Genomic DNA, 17,101 nt, shown 5'->3' with positions numbered 1-17,101 from the left:
CCGTCGAACACTTCAATCTCGAAGGTTCTCTTCAGGGGTCTAAACTTCAGGTTCTGGGACTTAGCCCAGCTCTCGTCGATAAACCCTTTTCCTTCCGCTCCGCTATCGGTCATAGCGTAAGACGGAATTGGTTCTCTTCCGGCCACATTGAGGCTGGCAGGCAGTATCATCAGGTTCGAACGTTGGTTGTTCTCGTTCTCAATCGGGATTCCATGAACGGAGGCGGCGGACAGTTTAATCTTCGGTACAGTAGGTGCGGGGAGGGGAGCCTGGCGCCGACTTAAGACAGGCTCACCCCGTTTTCCTGGCGTCCTCGGGAGTGTCTAGATCGGCGGGAACTGGCGCGGCTGGATGTAGGCGAGTGTGGAGACGGGGGCTGGCTGGTGCGGTTGGGGCTATAAGCGAAGGTGGCTTGACGGAGCCTGGTTGGACGTGTGTCAGGTTCGGGACAGTCGCGGAGGTAGTGGTTGGCTGAACCGCAACGGAAGCACTGGTTGTTCTCCCGTCGTTGGTTAGGGCGGTTATAGCGGCGCTGATTGCTGAGGTCCATAGGTTCTCCGGCTGGTTGGCGGTTTTCGGGGGGGCTTCTCCCTCTACGAGGCGATGGGGACTTCTTTCGGAGTGTCTGGGGGTACTCCTTCAGCGGCATATTCGTCTTTCGTGACGCAGGCTGTGGCTCCGCTGCGAAGCGGCGTCGTCGGTTTTCCAATTCTTGTAGGAAGGTGGCTAGGTCGTGATATTTATAGCTAGGCGGTGGGTTGTGTATAAGCATTCCGCGTAGTTCTCGGGAGACAGCTTGTTCCAACAGGGTAGGGAGGGCCTCTTCTGACATTTCTCCTTCCAGCGCGAGGCGTTGGAACTCGGCGAAGAAGGTGCTGAAATCCTTGTGAGTCTGGCGAAGGCGGAATAATTCGGCGCGGGCATTATTGATCCGGTTCGGGTCTCCAAAAGCGCGTTCTAGTAGATCGATAATATCCTGGTAGTCGGGGAGTTGGCATTCACCAGCTTTAATGTGCGGTAGGACTTGTGCATAGGCGCGTCCCTTAAGACGGCCAGTTACATAGGACATTCGGGCGAGGCGTGTCGGGAATCGGTCGTGGTTAGCTTTTAGTTTTGAGTGTATCTGGGAGACGAAACGGCGTAGGTCGCTCCGTTCGCCCTCAAACTTGTCAGGGTCGGGTAATCGTTCGGTAAGACTGGTTGATTCGGTAGATCGGGAAGAAGGCGGAGGAGTCGTTCCCATAGGAGTCGCTACACGAAGCTCAGCGGGAGCGCTAGTCTCGGGGGTTCACGGATAGTAGGTACGGTAGGTCGGGTGGCGTCGAGGGCACGCCGTTCGGCCAGGCGGGCTTCAAAGAGGGCGTCATCTTTCTCTTTCAAGGTTCTCTTGGTCTGTTGCTCAACATATTCGAGTTGGATTTGTACAGCGTCGCGCTCTTTAGCGATCCGCTGGAGGGTATGCTCTCGATCCTGGATTTTCTCTTGGTCGGCTTGGAGCTGGTCCTCGAGGTGAGAGATACGGTTCTGGGCTTCCTCGGCGTAGGTGTAGACACTTTTGAAGTACTCGAACCAGTCGTCGAGATGCTCGGGGGCGTGGGCTCGGAAGGAGTCTGCGCCATCTGGCAGGAACGGAGGAAGCGGTCTAGCGGTCATTGCGTTCGGCGTCCAAACGGTAGGAGCTACGTAGTGTCACGGGCTGAGTCCGGCGGTACGGGTGGACAGGGAACGCTTCGGGCGTAATAGGTTCTATTGCTACGGATAGGCACTGCAGGCAGGTCAGGCTCTATTAACAAGACGTAGCTCAAGGAGCTACGTTCAGGATCTGACTGGCGGTCTAACTAAGGTTACGGCGATAACGCTATCGCCACGTGATCTGATCCACTTGTGGCTCTAGGGTAGGTTGGTCTGACTTCGAGCTGTGACACTAGTTTAAATAATTAAAAAGGCAGGTAGTAATTATAATTAAGGCCTTTAAGTTATAAAGGCAATAGGCAAGGTTAATAGTAATTAGGCAATAAAAAAGTTAAGTTTATAAAGTTAAAGTTAATATTAATAAAGTCTAAAGCTAAAGGCTATCTTAGTATAAATTATCTAGCTATATAACCTTCTAACTTTACTTTATAAGATTCTATTAATATATTATTAACTAGTTTATTAACTAGGTTAATTATTATTTATATTAATAATATTTTAATTTTAAATATTAATAAAAATATTATATTAAAAATAAATAAAGCTATTAAATAATTTTATTAAATATCTTTTTTTAAAAATAAAATTAATTATAAAGGCTAAGTTTTTATAAATAATTTTTTAATTTAATATATAATTAAAATTAATAAAAATTTTAAAGTTTATTATTTTATATAATAATTTTATTAATATTAATATTAATAAAAAAATATTTAATAATTAATCTTTAAAAAGAATAAAAGTTTTTATAATAATTATTATAATTTTAATTTTATAAGTTATAATATATACCTTTAGACTAAATCTATATTAATATCTAGGTTTAAAAACTATATTTTTTTATAAATTAATTTTAAATATATACTTTAAGACTTATACCTTAAAAATTACCTAATAAAAAATAGGAATAGAGCATCGATGAGAATGATGAGGATGAATTGGGTGATTTGATCCCTGATTTCTAAGACATTTGTCATGTTATTCTTCTTTTCGTCCCCTTCAACGGGAGTACATTCGTTTGGTAGCCTTTGTGGCTTTTTGGGAAACATATTGTACCAATAGCAAATTGTAAGACTGGTACGTCGGATACTTTATGTGGTTCAATGATTTACATACCAAGAGACACTGAAAGCTTCATGAATCTTCCAGACATTGGCGACCTTTTCTTCACGTCAGATAAATATAAACCATATAAGGTCTACGATTATAGAAAAAGATTCACGCAGTAAAGGTGCTTAGTGGGTACCAAACTAGTTAACAGAACGGATAAAGCACCCAGTAATCTTAAACAGCACTTACGAAATTACCATACTTTAGCTGGCCAGTCTCCCTTCTTCTTGCATGACAGATCGTAGGCACATTTGATAATGCATGGAAAGAAAGTCAGTAGTCTCAGAAGGAAGAATACTAAAAACACGAAAAACGTCCTGTTTAGTTTTATTTAGACCTCTAGACAAGGTTTACTGTTTGTATATTGATACCCCTTTCCATCAAAGCTCGCATAGTCATCCTTGGATCATATGAGATAATCTTCTTTGTTTCGCTGTTAATGAATAGAGGACAATAAACAGGATCGTCGACCTCCATCCCAAACTCTAGAAAGAGCCAACCATCTGGAAAGGGAATCGGCACCAGTCTAGGATCGCCTATCGTATGTTCACCAGTATCTTTGTTCAAAAACTTTGTCCGATGAACTCCATCAGGGCCGGTTCTTTGTTGGACAATGTAGTTGTCAGGTAAAGGACCCAAAAGAGTTTCTCCGCTCATGACACCGTGGACGAAGCAATCGCCAAGACTTCTGTGCTTGGTGTTTGCTGTGGATCGAATGAGGATTGGGGTCTGGCAGCCGAGAGGGATGAACACTTCGTCGCCTGAAAATACTCGTTAGTGATTGAGGGAGGATAGAGAGATGAGTCTTACCTAGCTCTACTGTTCCTCTTGTACGACAGTGGCCAAGATATCCATCATTAGTGATGAAACAATACGAGTCCTGCAATCCAACTATGATATTGCTTTCGTACTGCCTCCAGTTGTGCTGGCTTTCCTTGCCTTGGGCCAGATTTACAATATGTTCACGAAACTGTTCGAGGGTAGGATTTCCACTCCAAGGGTCTCGGTCTTCAAACTTCGAATGGGTGATAGCATGCAGGTGGGCGTCCAGAATAGTCTCGCCTGGTAGGTACTCATTTGCCATGATCTTCTCAAGTCCTAATTGGTTGAAGTACTCTGCCAATTCTGCAAAGCTATAAATCTCAAGGCGATGTGTATATATAACTGAACCCAAGCGAATACCAGCTACTTCAAGTTCGTTTGGTGTATGAAGAACAGTGTGTGCTGGGGAGAAACTTGCCGCGTTAAGGCCATTCCCCGGAGGGACAGTTTCGAGTACTCTTGCGGTCCAATCCGGAACCCAAGACGGCCATCGCTCATCAGACGAAAGAGTCCCTGCTCCATTGGTCCCCGTTCTTGGGAGAAGATCAAGTCGACCGTAATGATGCGAATATGCCATGAAAGCACCCCTGTAGACGTCTAGAACAGGAAGCGAGTAGTCTGGCTCGATGCGACTCGACCATCCTGGTGGCGCAAGGTTCATTAAACCGTAGATTCTGTCATGTGGAAGCTGACAACCAAGATCATGGTATTTCCAGAAAAGGTCATCAAGTTTGATACCCTTCGAGTAGAAGCAGATTCTCGACATTTCCCATAGATGTTGCCGTAAACTCCCCGCTGTTCCGTCATCATGCTTTGAGAGCAAGACCATAGCTGCTCCCTGTAGACAAGTCCAAAGGATCGTCTCCCGACCGCATTGAATAACGGATGAAGGGCTCGAGAGATGTATTTCTTGGAGAACCCATAGCCTTCGGAACCAGGACCGTGAAAATAGATTTGCGATGGCAATTTCGACGAATTTATTCAGATGTAGTGGAATTGTGAAATCATGCCAGGAAGGGTCGGAACAATGTGGTCTGGGTTTGCATCCCATGCTTGACTTCCAGACTACATGCTGTGAAATTTCTCTCATGATCGCCAGTGCTAGAGTGCTTCCTTCGTAGGCTGGTCCTATCCAAGCAACAACTCTTGTGGCAAGTCTGAAGATATCACCCATACGTTTAACTTCGTGGTTTCGCTCTTGAATGTCGCTTTGATTGATACATAGTGCGTCAATCCACATGATGCGAGGCTTATGGGGGTAGCGGAGATGTCGTAGTGCTTCATCCAAGTTTTCACCTATCGTTAAAAACCCTTGATGTGGATGTACTATCCCATCATTTGTGGTAGTAATGGCTTCGACCGCCACGTATGAAGTAGAGTTTTGGGATCCCCAGGTATATGAGAGTGCCTCATAGGCGGGTTGTGCTGCATGTACTTTGGGTACACTCTCACGGTCATAAGAACATGGATCCACGAGCGGGTCTGGGTGACTCCATGAGGTTTCATCCGTATCGTTGTTGATAAAGAGGATCCGGCTTTCCAACGTATCAAAAGCTTCCCAGGGTGAATCATTAAGCAGAGTTTTGTTTATCTCTTTGAGGGGAAGTAAACCCGCTTCGTTTTGGGTTGACGGTGGGATGAGCGGGCATTGAGTGATATCGATCTTGACTGGGTCGTCAAATCGTCCAGGCCATATTGTAACGACTCGGATCTCGTTCGCAGCTTCATCTAACCGGCGGTATTGGAACGAGGCCATGTTTGCTAGTGGATCTCATTTAATTACCACGTGTGTTTTGTCCTGCAGGTCGGACGGGTGTATTATAGTCTGCCTGGAAGATGTCGGGACCGAGAATAGCTGAACATAGCCGATTTTGGCAACCTGTATTTTCACGTTGAATCTGACGGGGCTGTGCCACTGTGGGTCTCAAGTGATGCGCAGGTAAGCTCCTAATTGGTGTCCTTATGCAGCTCGATTGAGATTAATGTGTCTTTCAGCATAAAGAGCCTTACAAGGCTGAATTCACCCTAAGCCATATGCTGCCTTATCAAAGGCTAGTAAAAGTAGATTAAATCAATTTGTCTAACTGGGTATCCTTCCAAATAAGTACCATAACATGTCTAAGAGCTATGAAAGTCTGGCAAAGCGCTAAATAGAGAGTAGTCATAACAAACAGGATCCAAAAACAAGGGATCAAATCGAGGCATCGCTGAGTCAACATTCCCACGCGCTGGTGAAACAAGAGTCAAATCACCTCCCTGGTCAGCCGCACCAGACATGGCTGGTGAGTTATTGGGAAGTGTCTGACATAAAGGCAGTGCATTCATCCTGTCCATAGCGTCGGCGATGAGCTCCGAGGCACAGCAACGAAGACGGTCATACTCGGATTCAGCCATGCGCCACATTCGTCTTGCGCTTTTTAGACAACCTAGTACTAAAGTGACGCGATTGTAGTGGTGCTCGAAACATTCGTCGGGATGGCCTTGAGTGGTAGCCAGCTGGATGAAGCCGCAGAGTGCCAAAGCTGGGATGACAAAGGGTGTGTGTTTCGGGACGTTGGGACATAGCGATATACAATCTGAGATACGTCTTGATGCATCTGTTGCTTTTATGCCCTGGATCAATGTCGTGGATGACGAGAGAGGATGGTTCTGTGCGACTGGTAGGAATGGATCTTTGACATCTGCTAGAAGAGAGTGTAGATTGCTTCGGGGGAGATGTAATAGCATACTGGCGAGTGCAATGATCATGTGTGCCTGAAACATCATCTCGTCGATGTTCCCATACGAGTCCACAATCTCCAGTTTACCCGGAGGTAAATGATTCGACCAGCTCAACAAAGCGTTCTCAATCGATTGCGAATGGTCATGGCCGCTATTCTTCAACTGATTCAGTAGCAAAACGCGACCGAGAATAGTGGCTGCTTCAATGCGATAGCTGAATGATGAGAATGTAACATCACCGGTCGAGAGTACCCTTCGTTTGAACTCGAGAACATGGTGAGGCTGGGGAATGTCCAGTCGACCGGTGTAAAACGCCTCTTCGCAAGGTAAGCAAACCTTGGGAGGAACGCTGCTGCACCCAAGATTCATTGTTTTAGGTGGTATAGCCATGAGAATATCCGTGACGTAAATCTCCCACCACGTCCTTCTCAAGCTCTCTGCTTCAATCGGATTGTCCAGGTGTCTGGCTGCGGCAAAGTCGTTGAGATGCATACCGAGATCCATGGCCATCCTCGTGCACTGCTCGAATGTTTTACCAGCTGCATCGAGTTCACCACCAAAGAAAAGAAGGATTGAGTAGATGAGAAGAGATTGAACCATGCATGTCGAGTTGTCCGTCATGGATAGCATATCGGTCGCGACAGCCGCTCGTAATTGCGCGTTGGGTCCTGAGGGAGAGTAGTGAGATCCAGCAAAATCTACCATGCGACGAAGATAGGGTGGGTAGTTTCGAGAGGTGAAGACAGAGCTGGGAACTAGAAATGGGTGCGCATTGTGAAAGTTTTCGTAGTAGAGTCGAAGTAGCCGATCGTTGTCGGATGAAGTTGGGATGGTTGGTTGTGTATTGATACCGCCCAAGTTGGTGCTTTCTATTGCTTGCGATATCAGACCCGGGTCAAGGTGATGATAGAATGTCATGGCGGGATCATTGGAAGGCTGCTGTACTGGAGCTGGTACTTGGGTTTGATGATCGCTTGCCCGTCTTTCGCTATGTGAACTATCCGACATGGAGCTTTGGTGCGTTTGTCGCCGCGTGAGCTGCGGCATCCCATTGCTAGCCATAGCATCTTGCGTCAATCCCGATGAGGCCAAAGTCTCTTGTGACGAAGAAACTGGTGTGATGGGTAAACTAATTGGATTCACAATCACAGAATCTACAAAACTGGTGGTAGGCTGTTCACTCTGCGAAGATCTCATCATGAGTCTCTTCGGCTGCGTCTCCAGAATTGAAGAGCGATGCTTCTTTCTACGTCCGCCTCGTCGCGACGGCTCGTAGAAGCAAACCTGATCTGTTTCTCTGCATCGTGAACAAGATGGTTTCCCCGCATCGCATTTGAGGTGCTGTTTTCTGCAGACGGTGCAAGCGAGAGTGACTATACCAGTTGGTTTGACTGATGGCGATGATGATGTTGATGATATTGCCATTTTGAAGCTGGCGTGGAGATGGTGTAGCGACTGATGGAGGATGTTAGAGTGAGAAAGGGTGGAGAGGATGAGTCGGCGATTGAACAAGATAAGCAAGTTTTGCGTGGTAGCACAACGTGTGACGTGAGAATAGATAAGATGATAATATCCTTGGTATTTTCCCAGATAGGACATTAATTTCTGCGCTTCATTCGTGTAGATGTTTGATGATATTGGACGACAATCATATCACTTGGACATGTCTGAGTATCATGTTATCCCAAAGAATGAGATCCAAAAATCAAAGCCCGAATTTTCCAGGTGGATGCTCACCGACTTATTTGGAGCATTCTGACTGGTAGAAGTACCGATAAGCTCAGACGTGAGCATCCACACTAAGACAAGGACAATATGAAGCATCAACTGGGCGTCGTCATTGTCTCTTCATCTTCAGATAAGAAACTATTCTTGACATATTAAAACAAAATCACGTTCCATCATTTGGTGTAGATGACTTGTGGCTCAAAGGATCTTTGAGTGGTGTTTGAGATACAGAATGAAGTGTGTATAGCAAGTACCACCCCTGACCTCGGCAGTTCAATCGCCGAGCAAAGGGAAGAAGCGGATATCTCCGGTTGCTCATGGTTGAGTACTAACCAATCATCATTCACCTTTAGTCCCCGATGCCAAGTCCTTGACATCTGTGCTTACACGTCGTTCGGCGATTCATTAGCACAATACAAACATGTTGAATTGTTTATATGAACTCCTTACAGCGTAAGTCTATATTAGATATCTTCTAGACAAATTCCAGAAATCATAAACTTTTATATACCTAACCCTCACCGTTTTGTAATTCCTTCACAATGGCTGCTGTTTCTACCAGATTCGCTCCTCTACCACTGACCCAGCCTCAATCCTCTTGCAGGTCACAGGCTTCGCTCAACATTGAAACTTCCAAAATTTATACCTTGAACAACTTCATTGATGACGTAAAAACCCATCTTGGAGAGTCCGGCGGTATAGGATGTGAAGATGTCGATGAAGATTATATCATCTCGCTGGCAAAGAAGTACATCTCGAATCCAAACGACTGGGCACGATACTACCACAACTGCCCTGGCAAAAATTACACACGCAACGCGATTATCAATATTAACAAGAAAGCTAATATTGTAAGTCTGCCGTGTCTTACTTTATGATACTGGAGTTGACCTTGTGCAGCTATTATTGGTGTGGAATCCGGGCAAGGGGTCACCAATTCATGATCATGCCAACGCGCACTGTATTATGAAGGTGCTGGCTGGCGAATTGACCGAAACTGTCTATGATATGCCAGAAACAGACCGTGAGAGCCAACCTCTATCGATCAAGAGCGATACGACACATCAAGCCGACCAAGTCACGTATATCTCTGACACCATTGGCTTGCATCGCGTGCACAACCCCCATCCCACCAACGTGGCTGTTTCTCTTCACAGTATGTACTCTTGCAATCTTTTACTGGCTCTCCTAGTTCTGACTCTGTGTCCTAGTCTATACGCCACCCAATGCCGCCGACATTGGCTACAACATCTTTGATGAGTCGACAGGCCGAGCGAGCTTCGTTCCCAAAGCTCAAGCACACTAAACGAACCTACGTTTTCGCTTTAATTTGATACCCCGGTTTTGCTAGAGATGGGAGCATGGAATAATCTAGATAGGCGAATTTATTTTGTATCACAGACTTTAGACAGGAAGCTCAATGGAATTTTCGATAAACAAAAATTAGATATGCACTGATTCCATAAATACAGTTAAGCGTCTGAGATATATATTTGAGACCTCAAGATTGTTGAACATGGTTTCCATATCGTGCATAAGGATAAGTTATGCACCATGTTGTCTGCAAGAGGCATAGTGGCTTCCATATCTCCGCGATTGGCCGGGCTTTATCTGAGACTCTTGCTTGGTAAGCTTCCGCGGAAGCGCTGATTACCCTCCCGTCAAACATATGTCCTACCCTAAGTAACTTCGACCAAGCAACTTCCACGGAACGTTATACTGTTCATGGGATTGATATCCTACTAGATGACAATTTAGTATCCTATGGACTAGTATCCTCGTGCTGACAACGCCAATGCAGCCCATCAATCGTCCCCGCAAGGTATAGTGATAAGCCGATAACAGCACAGTCCTATGCTTACACTAGCAGGCTTGTGACCTTTGCTATACGCGAAAGATCAAATGTGACGGACAACAGCCGCAATGTTCAAATTGTGTTAATTACAAGACACCCTGTACCCATCTAGCCCGGAGTAGGAAATGGAAACCAAAAGCTCAGCAAAACGTACAGCGCTCGGAAGCAGAAGAGATTCGAGTACTACAGGCACAAATGCAGCAATTACAGGAGCAGCTTGTATGTCAAACTGAATTTCGAGGATTGAAGGTGTACTGATAATAGAATATAGGTCGAGTACAAGGAACAAGAAATGGCACTCGAAATCTCGACAACATCACAAGATATCTCCTTCAGTGATGAGTTTATCGATACTGAGAACTCGGCCAACAGCATGAAGCTTCCCCCATTGGAACAGACCATGTATATGACTGGAATATTCCTCAACACCTTCAACTCAATGCTTCCTCTTTTTCATGCTGACTCACTTCTACGTCTTATCGGAGAAACGTACGCTGTCCAGCCACGACAGCGTGATCCTGTCTCATGGGCTGCAATCAACGTTGTGCTAGCTCTGGCGCGTCAGCAGATGCCTGATCAAAGCGAGATGGGTACTGAGTATGGTACAACAAACGATTACATAAAAAAAGCCCAATCGGTTATTTGGACTGTGACGCTTGGCGAAACTGGCCTACTCAACATCCAAACACTGATCGGTATGGCCATGTTACTACAAACAGCCGACGACATAACCCCAGCGCTGGTCATCATATCAGCAGCTATGCGCCTGATTCATAAGATGGGACTACATAACCGTTTATCCACAGAGCATTTGATCCCGCCTGAGCAGATACAACATGCCAACGTCTTTTGGTTGGCTTACATAGTGGACAAAGATTTGAGTCTGCGAGCAAAACAACCTTCGATACAACTTGACGACGATATCGATCTAGATTTGCCAGTAGAACTCCCAGACATTTGCGGTAGTGGTGCTGAAGCTGGCATTGTTACTACCGTCAACGGAAATGCCAGGCTCAACTATTTCCTTGCTCGCATACAACTAGCCAATATACAGGGCAACGTTTACGATCACCTCTACTCCACGCGAGCATCAAAGAGAACACCAGAAGAAAGAAAGGTATTAAGAGAAAGAATCGTCAGAGCTCTTGATAATTGGAAAGCATCGATCCCCCCAGACTTGAATGGGGCCAATGTAGTCGCCACCACGAGTAACAACCCTTCGGTGGCACCCTTTTTCTGTATCCTTCATACCCGAAGTCTCTTGTGCCTGAGTTTGATCACCAGATCACACGCTTGGGATGAGCAATGGGTCGGCAGCATACGGGATCACGGAAGAGGCACGCGAGTGCTGCAGCTGCCAACTGAGTGGACGGTGATGATTGAAGAAGCTAGAAATTACATGATACTATATGAGCAGCTACACCAGAAATACAGCTGGCTGAAATGGTAGGATAGTAAATCGCTTATGAATGACAAAAGTTAACATTTTAGGTTTGCTGCGTGCACATACATCTCATCCATGGTTCTTCTAACGGCAAACAACCTGAACGACTTTGGCCACGCAGACTTCGCTCAGGATACAGGCCGAATTGAGAGGGGGCTTGCATGGTTGCAGAATCACTTTAGAGACAATCCATGCAAGATGTCTAGTATGCTTGGTGATATCTGCACAGAAGCTGTGGAAGTAATGAAACAAAGACGTACGAACGGAATTGCTGCGACTGTTGACAATGATTGGCTTGCAGGGCTTCTGGATGATAGAGGATCGATCTGGTGATAGATGCAGCCGTGCTCATTAACAAGACTGGGAACACAGAAATGGTTGAGTCCAATTTCACTATCACATATTGCATAGCGGAATCCAGAAGAACCTCCATATTGAATCTCATTTACTATTGATTCTGCCTCAGATTAATCTGATAAACCATCCATAAGTCCCCTTGTGATGATAACCCTCCAAGCTGTCGACCTTGCTAGTCTTCACACATCGCTTAAGTTCCGGTGATGCTGGTAATGGTAGGGTTACCAGATCTAAATTCAACAGAGTGGGTTCCAGAGGTCTGATAAACATTCAGACCGTAGTAGTCGGGCTCGCTATCGAAGAAGGTATAGTTGTAGGTGTCTCGAGTAACTTGACTTAGCAGGCATCGCCGGGATCTCAACGTGCTTGATTCATTGGTCGAGTAAGTAGCTGAGCAGACCGGAAAGTCCGATATCATGCGGTCATGTTACGTGAGTTTGAATCTAGAACTAAATATTGTCTTGGACTGAACACAGCTGAAAGATTGAGAAGATTGCATCAAGTGTCAGGTCAGCTGTGTCGTTACATAGCCACTAAGGGGTGCCCCTCTTCTCAACTGCCTCTTGCTTGTATCAAGTCGGGAGCCCAGAATAAATGTACTGTCAAATTATATACAGGTCTCTTATGCGTATATGTTTCTTCGTAGTAATCTCAACAAACCCTTTCTACCTGAACCACATTATTCTCACAATGACTGCCTTGGTTAATGATCTGATACCCGCGACACAGCTGGCTGACACCGATGATGTTGAAGCTGGGGATGATGACATTGGCGTCGAAGTCCAGATGTCAGTTGCTGGTGGTCCATATGGGTCTTTTCACGAGCCCATCCACGAATCCCTCACTCTATCTGCCCTGATCAGTAGCAACTCTGGAGTTTCTCCAGGCACCACCGTCAAAAATGCCAGTAACCATGACTGGGAGTACATTCGGGGCGCAATCTGGAATGATGACCCTGACTGTCAGCTGTTTGACGATTCTGAGAACCAAAACCATTCATACGCTCTTGGTGCTGCTTGGTACAAAGCCTACCGACAGGGACAAACCGATTGGAATCCCAATGCTATGGAAATTAACAGGTTCCGGAACCCTATTGGTCGTTCTCACTACGGTGATCTTCAGTTTCTACATTGCATGGCTTCAGTCCGTGGCGAGAGCCCGGATGACACCAAAGCAAAGATCATGGTCTGGATGGAAGTTATGTACAAGCTGGCGACAGGTGAAGATGGTATCAACCCCGATACGATTGTTTCAAGCACCAAGCTCGTCAAATTCTGTCCTCCAGCATCTCTTCCGCCATCCTACCTATCCTTGACCTACTATTTGGCACAAAAATCCCGTTTCCAAGGACTTGACATCAGAAGACGTGCTTTGGGCAGCATGTTCCATGTCATCCAAGACTCGTACGCGATTGGTCATGCAAAGCGCGAGCTCATCAACAAAGAAGACAGGGTCTCCGAAAGTAAGTCTGAGAATCAACTCTTTGCGATCGGGATTAGCCGCTAACTATATCTAGACCCTCTCAAGTTCAAACAAGGTGTGGCAGACCGTTGGGGACCTATCATCAACTTCCACACTTATTTTGGTCAGGATGGGGATTCCCATTCGCACTACGACCACTCTAACGATGGAGTTCCCGATCCCGGCAATTTAGGAAATCTAGAGCAGTGGAACAATCTGATCGGATGCCGTGACGCTGCTGATAAATGCAAGGAACTGGCTGAGAAGAAGAAGGCTGGAGAGAAATGGGACAGCGTGAGGGAATGGCTTGACACTAAAGTTTTTGCCCTGTCGGAGAATAAGACTCCGTCCGATAGTTCTGTTTTGTAGGGCAAACTAAGAGTAGGTGCATGGGATTGGATAGGATGACTACTGCGTCATATGACGAACACAAATGGAGGTTTCATGGTATATCATTCGTATTCTGAAGTAAATCTTAGATCCCCTAGCATGATTATAAAATCACATTCAGTTGTAGAGAGGGCAGATACCAGTAAAAACTTGGAACGTATCGAACCCCTCTACAACGCGATAATGATCCTCATTCCATCAAGGACCAACTGTTCATTCATATGACTCCGCAGCCCAATGTAAGTCTAGTGGTCACTATTACCTGCCGATAATGGCAAGGATGGGTAGATAGTAGACTAAAATGGACAGCCGCAGCAGAGTGTCTCAGTTGTACATAGACTATTGAATAGACTAGTGTTCAGCTATTGAACGTCTACGTCTACCATCCAATCAGTCCGGTGCCTGCTGCAACGACGCTTCAACCCCAGTCATAAGCCATCAGCCAGCCTCATCAACATAGACCATCCCAATCAATCGACTCCCATACCAGATGGGCACATTACCAAACACAGCGTTTCACGGCGCATTCCTCAAGATAAATTTTGGTAACCGTGTCTGGAACTACTAATCTAACAATGAGCACTAAAAGACTGCCCTGGCGCATATTTCGCAGTTGGTTCTGCCACTGTCACCTATTCCTTATTCTGTTCCCATATACTGAACCTGAGCCTGTATCCAAGCCCTCAATATGGTCAACATCACTATCAATGGCAACACGGTCAACACAAATGAATTGCCCGCTGAGCTTCCCCAAACAGCGGCCAAGACCAACTTTATCCTCATCCAGACCTACAACCGTGACTTGACTGCGACCGAGAAGCTTAAGCTTGTGGACCTCGGTATTAATATTTAACTATTATATTGAATTTTATTATATTAAAAGCTATAATATTAATTATAAGCTTTTTTTTTTTTAAAAAATTTTCTTTAATCTTTTAACTTTATAAGATTTTTAATATAATAAATTCTAATTTAATAAATTTTTTAATAATATTATTTTTATTAAATATTTTATAAATTATTAATAATTTATTTTTTTTATTAAAAATTATTTTAAAGATTATTTTAAAAATTAAAAAATAATTTTATTTAAAATATTATATTTTTTAATATATTAAAATTATATTTTTTTTAAATTTTATAAAAAGCTTTTAAAATTTTTTTCTTTTTATATAATAAAAATTTAAATTTTAATTTATTAATTTAATAATTAATTATATAATTAAAAGCTTTATAATTAAAAAAAATAAAAGCTTTTATAATAATTATTATAATTTTAATTTTATAAATTATAAAATATATTTTTAAATAAGATTTATATTAATATTTAAATTTAAAAATTATATTTTTTTATAAATTAATTTTAAATATATACTTTAAGATTTATACCTTAAAAATTACCTAATAAAAGTTAATATCCAAGAATATATCGCCCAGTTCACCTACTTGTGTCACTATGTGAAAGAAGACCTCGAGCCAATTCGAAAGAAAGAATATGTCAAAGGTGTCACCGTGTAAGCGATCTCTGTTCATTTGGAGTTATGATAGTTGACATAATCCAGGTATCTGCGAGAGCTAAAGAGTACCATATCGCTCAAAGATATGGTAGAGAGGGAAGCGGACAGAACATTTTATCGCGTCGATTGCATTCTTCATGAGACACCCAATGTCACCGCTGAGAAACTTGCTCCAGAGATCGCCGAAAAGGCTGGGGTTGATATCACAAAACTTGCCATTTCTCCAGTGAGGATTAGACTCACCGTTCATCAAGACAAGCTTGAATCTCTGGCGAAGCTCGACAGCATCAGTCGCATTGAAGAAGTCCGACCAGATGAAGTTCTTAATGACCTGGCTCGTGGAACCCTCAATGCTGAAATCCTCGCTTTGTCCACCTCGTACGAAGGAAACGGCCAGAAGGTTTGTGTCGCAGATACTGGCTTTGACCAAGGCAAGATGATAGACGAGCAAGGTATCCAAGTCCATCCAGCTTTCGACGGGCGTGTTGAGCATCTGGAGTCACTCTGGCTCGGAGATGACAGCAAAGATACTGCAGGCCATGGAACGCATGTTTGCGCATCAATCTGCGGCAATGGACTTTACAAGAGTGGCAACACCCGAGTTCGGGGCGTGGCCCCAGGCGCAACACTCATGGTTCAATCTATCGCCCAAGTTTCTAAAGATCCCAAAAAGGGTGCCATCGAAGTTCCATTGGACCTGGGCCTTCATCTGTTCTCAAACCCTTATAGTCTTGGATACCGTATCCACAGTAACTCGTGGAGTAAGGTCTGGGATGCGAAGACTGGTCAGTTAGGATATGAGGGTCAAGCCTGGGACATTGACAAGTTTGTCATCGATCATCAAGACTTTGTCGTTCTGGTTGCAGCTGGGAACAATGCTGCAAAAGCCAAGTCAAAGAGCAACCATATCGGTGCTGCTGGCTCGGCGTTTAATTGCATCACTGTCGGGGCTACAGGGACAACACGCCCGAACGATGGCTACGGGTTTGACAACGAGATCGGTGCAAAGCCAATGACACGAATCAACGACACTGCCAGGTTCAGTAGCAGAGGTCCGACTAAACCTGGCCGAGACATCAACGGCAATGAGTATGCTGGCCGGATCAAGCCTGATGTCGTAGCACCAGGTGTGGCAATTTTATCAGCAGCTTCTAGAGCAATGGCCAAGAATTCGAGAAACAGAGTCATGTATGGACGGTCAGGAGATGATGACTGGACGTTTATGTCAGGCACAAGTATGTCAACACCTCTCGTCGCTGGTTGTGTAGCACTTCTTCGTGAAGCTCTTCAAGAACATGGCAAGAAGTATCCTAGCGCGGCACTCATCAAAGCGCTGCTTGTCAATGGCGCTGTGAACTTTTCTGAACAGCTTGATCTTGGGCTTGGCTACGACTATGATCAGGGGTTTGGAAGAGTCGACATTGACAGCTCTATTTCTATGGTGAAGCTGTCCTCATTCATCGATGGCGGAAAGCTTTTCGAGGATACGCAATTTGACGTGGCACCTTTACGACAAGTGCCCGAGGAAGAGAGACGATGGAGTAGTTCTCTAATTACAAACTGTGTTTTTTTTATGAGTTGATTTTATATGTATACTTCGGGACTTACGCCTCGAAAATCACCCAACAAAAAGTTCTCTAATTACTGTTCCTGCGGGAAGAAATCGACTAACTGTGACTCTCACGTATCCGGACAAGCCGGCGCAGTCGGGTTTGATGCAGAATGATATCAACCTCATCGTACTTTCTGGTGGAGCTGAACGACATGGAAACATGGGTAAAGGTTCAGGTTTTGACCATATCAGTAAGTCAAGTCAGGTGCCGTCCAAGAGTGGCCAAGCTAACCTTGCTTTAGACAACGTTGAGAAGATTATATGGGAAAATGTGCCGGGTGACACGTTCAAGATCGTTGTTTCGATTTGGAACAACCTTGATGTCAAGGCGCCTGCGTCATTCGCTGTGGCATGAGATATCCGTCCCTTGGCGAGACTTTAGTTTTTAATTT

At 44.7% G+C, this 17,101-nt stretch overlaps 7 protein-coding genes across 7 annotated transcripts; 4 read left to right on the top strand and 3 right to left on the bottom strand.

Moving 5' to 3' along the window:
- Window positions 1-593: 593 nt before the first annotated feature.
- On the bottom strand, window positions 594-1,653 carry FPOAC1_009934 (uncharacterized protein; the record flags this gene model as incomplete). Its single annotated transcript, XM_044854342.1, has 3 exons — window positions 594-726; window positions 807-1,251; window positions 1,293-1,653. The coding sequence occupies 3 exons, from the start codon at window positions 1,651-1,653 to the stop codon at window positions 594-596; spliced, it is 939 nt and encodes a 312-aa protein (XP_044707012.1).
- A 1,488-nt stretch (window positions 1,654-3,141) lies between these two features.
- FPOAC1_009933 (uncharacterized protein) lies at window positions 3,142-5,380 on the bottom strand (the record flags this gene model as incomplete). Its single annotated transcript, XM_044854341.1, has 3 exons — window positions 3,142-3,563; window positions 3,613-4,920; window positions 5,116-5,380. 3 exons carry the CDS (start codon window positions 5,378-5,380, stop codon window positions 3,142-3,144), a joined length of 1,995 nt encoding a protein of 664 aa, XP_044707011.1.
- Window positions 5,381-5,742: 362 nt separating this feature from the next.
- FPOAC1_009932 (uncharacterized protein) lies at window positions 5,743-7,770 on the bottom strand (the record flags this gene model as incomplete). The annotated part of the gene is made up of 1 exon (XM_044854340.1): window positions 5,743-7,770. The coding sequence occupies one exon, from the start codon at window positions 7,768-7,770 to the stop codon at window positions 5,743-5,745; it is 2,028 nt and encodes a 675-aa protein (XP_044707010.1).
- Window positions 7,771-8,615: 845 nt separating this feature from the next.
- Window positions 8,616-9,379, top strand: FPOAC1_009931 (uncharacterized protein; the record flags this gene model as incomplete). Its single annotated transcript, XM_044854339.1, has 3 exons — window positions 8,616-8,924; window positions 8,974-9,229; window positions 9,285-9,379. The coding sequence occupies 3 exons, from the start codon at window positions 8,616-8,618 to the stop codon at window positions 9,377-9,379; spliced, it is 660 nt and encodes a 219-aa protein (XP_044707009.1).
- A 744-nt stretch (window positions 9,380-10,123) lies between these two features.
- FPOAC1_009930 (uncharacterized protein) lies at window positions 10,124-11,705 on the top strand (the record flags this gene model as incomplete). Its single annotated transcript, XM_044854338.1, has 3 exons — window positions 10,124-10,147; window positions 10,200-11,374; window positions 11,420-11,705. 3 exons carry the CDS (start codon window positions 10,124-10,126, stop codon window positions 11,703-11,705), a joined length of 1,485 nt encoding a protein of 494 aa, XP_044707008.1.
- A 714-nt stretch (window positions 11,706-12,419) lies between these two features.
- FPOAC1_009929 (uncharacterized protein) lies at window positions 12,420-13,559 on the top strand (the record flags this gene model as incomplete). The annotated part of the gene is made up of 2 exons (XM_044854337.1): window positions 12,420-13,191; window positions 13,246-13,559. The coding sequence occupies 2 exons, from the start codon at window positions 12,420-12,422 to the stop codon at window positions 13,557-13,559; spliced, it is 1,086 nt and encodes a 361-aa protein (XP_044707007.1).
- Window positions 13,560-14,268: 709 nt separating this feature from the next.
- On the top strand, window positions 14,269-17,064 carry FPOAC1_009928 (uncharacterized protein; the record flags this gene model as incomplete). Its single annotated transcript, XM_044854336.1, has 5 exons — window positions 14,269-14,419; window positions 14,992-15,094; window positions 15,143-16,659; window positions 16,853-16,900; window positions 16,952-17,064. 5 exons carry the CDS (start codon window positions 14,269-14,271, stop codon window positions 17,062-17,064), a joined length of 1,932 nt encoding a protein of 643 aa, XP_044707006.1.
- Between the last annotated feature and the right edge of the window lie 37 nt (window positions 17,065-17,101).

This window comes from Fusarium poae, chromosome 3 (assembly GCF_019609905.1).
Source record: "Fusarium poae strain DAOMC 252244 chromosome 3, whole genome shotgun sequence".
Classification (NCBI taxonomy): Eukaryota; Fungi; Ascomycota; class Sordariomycetes; order Hypocreales; family Nectriaceae; genus Fusarium; species Fusarium poae.
This window is presented reverse-complemented; position numbering and strand designations above follow the sequence as displayed.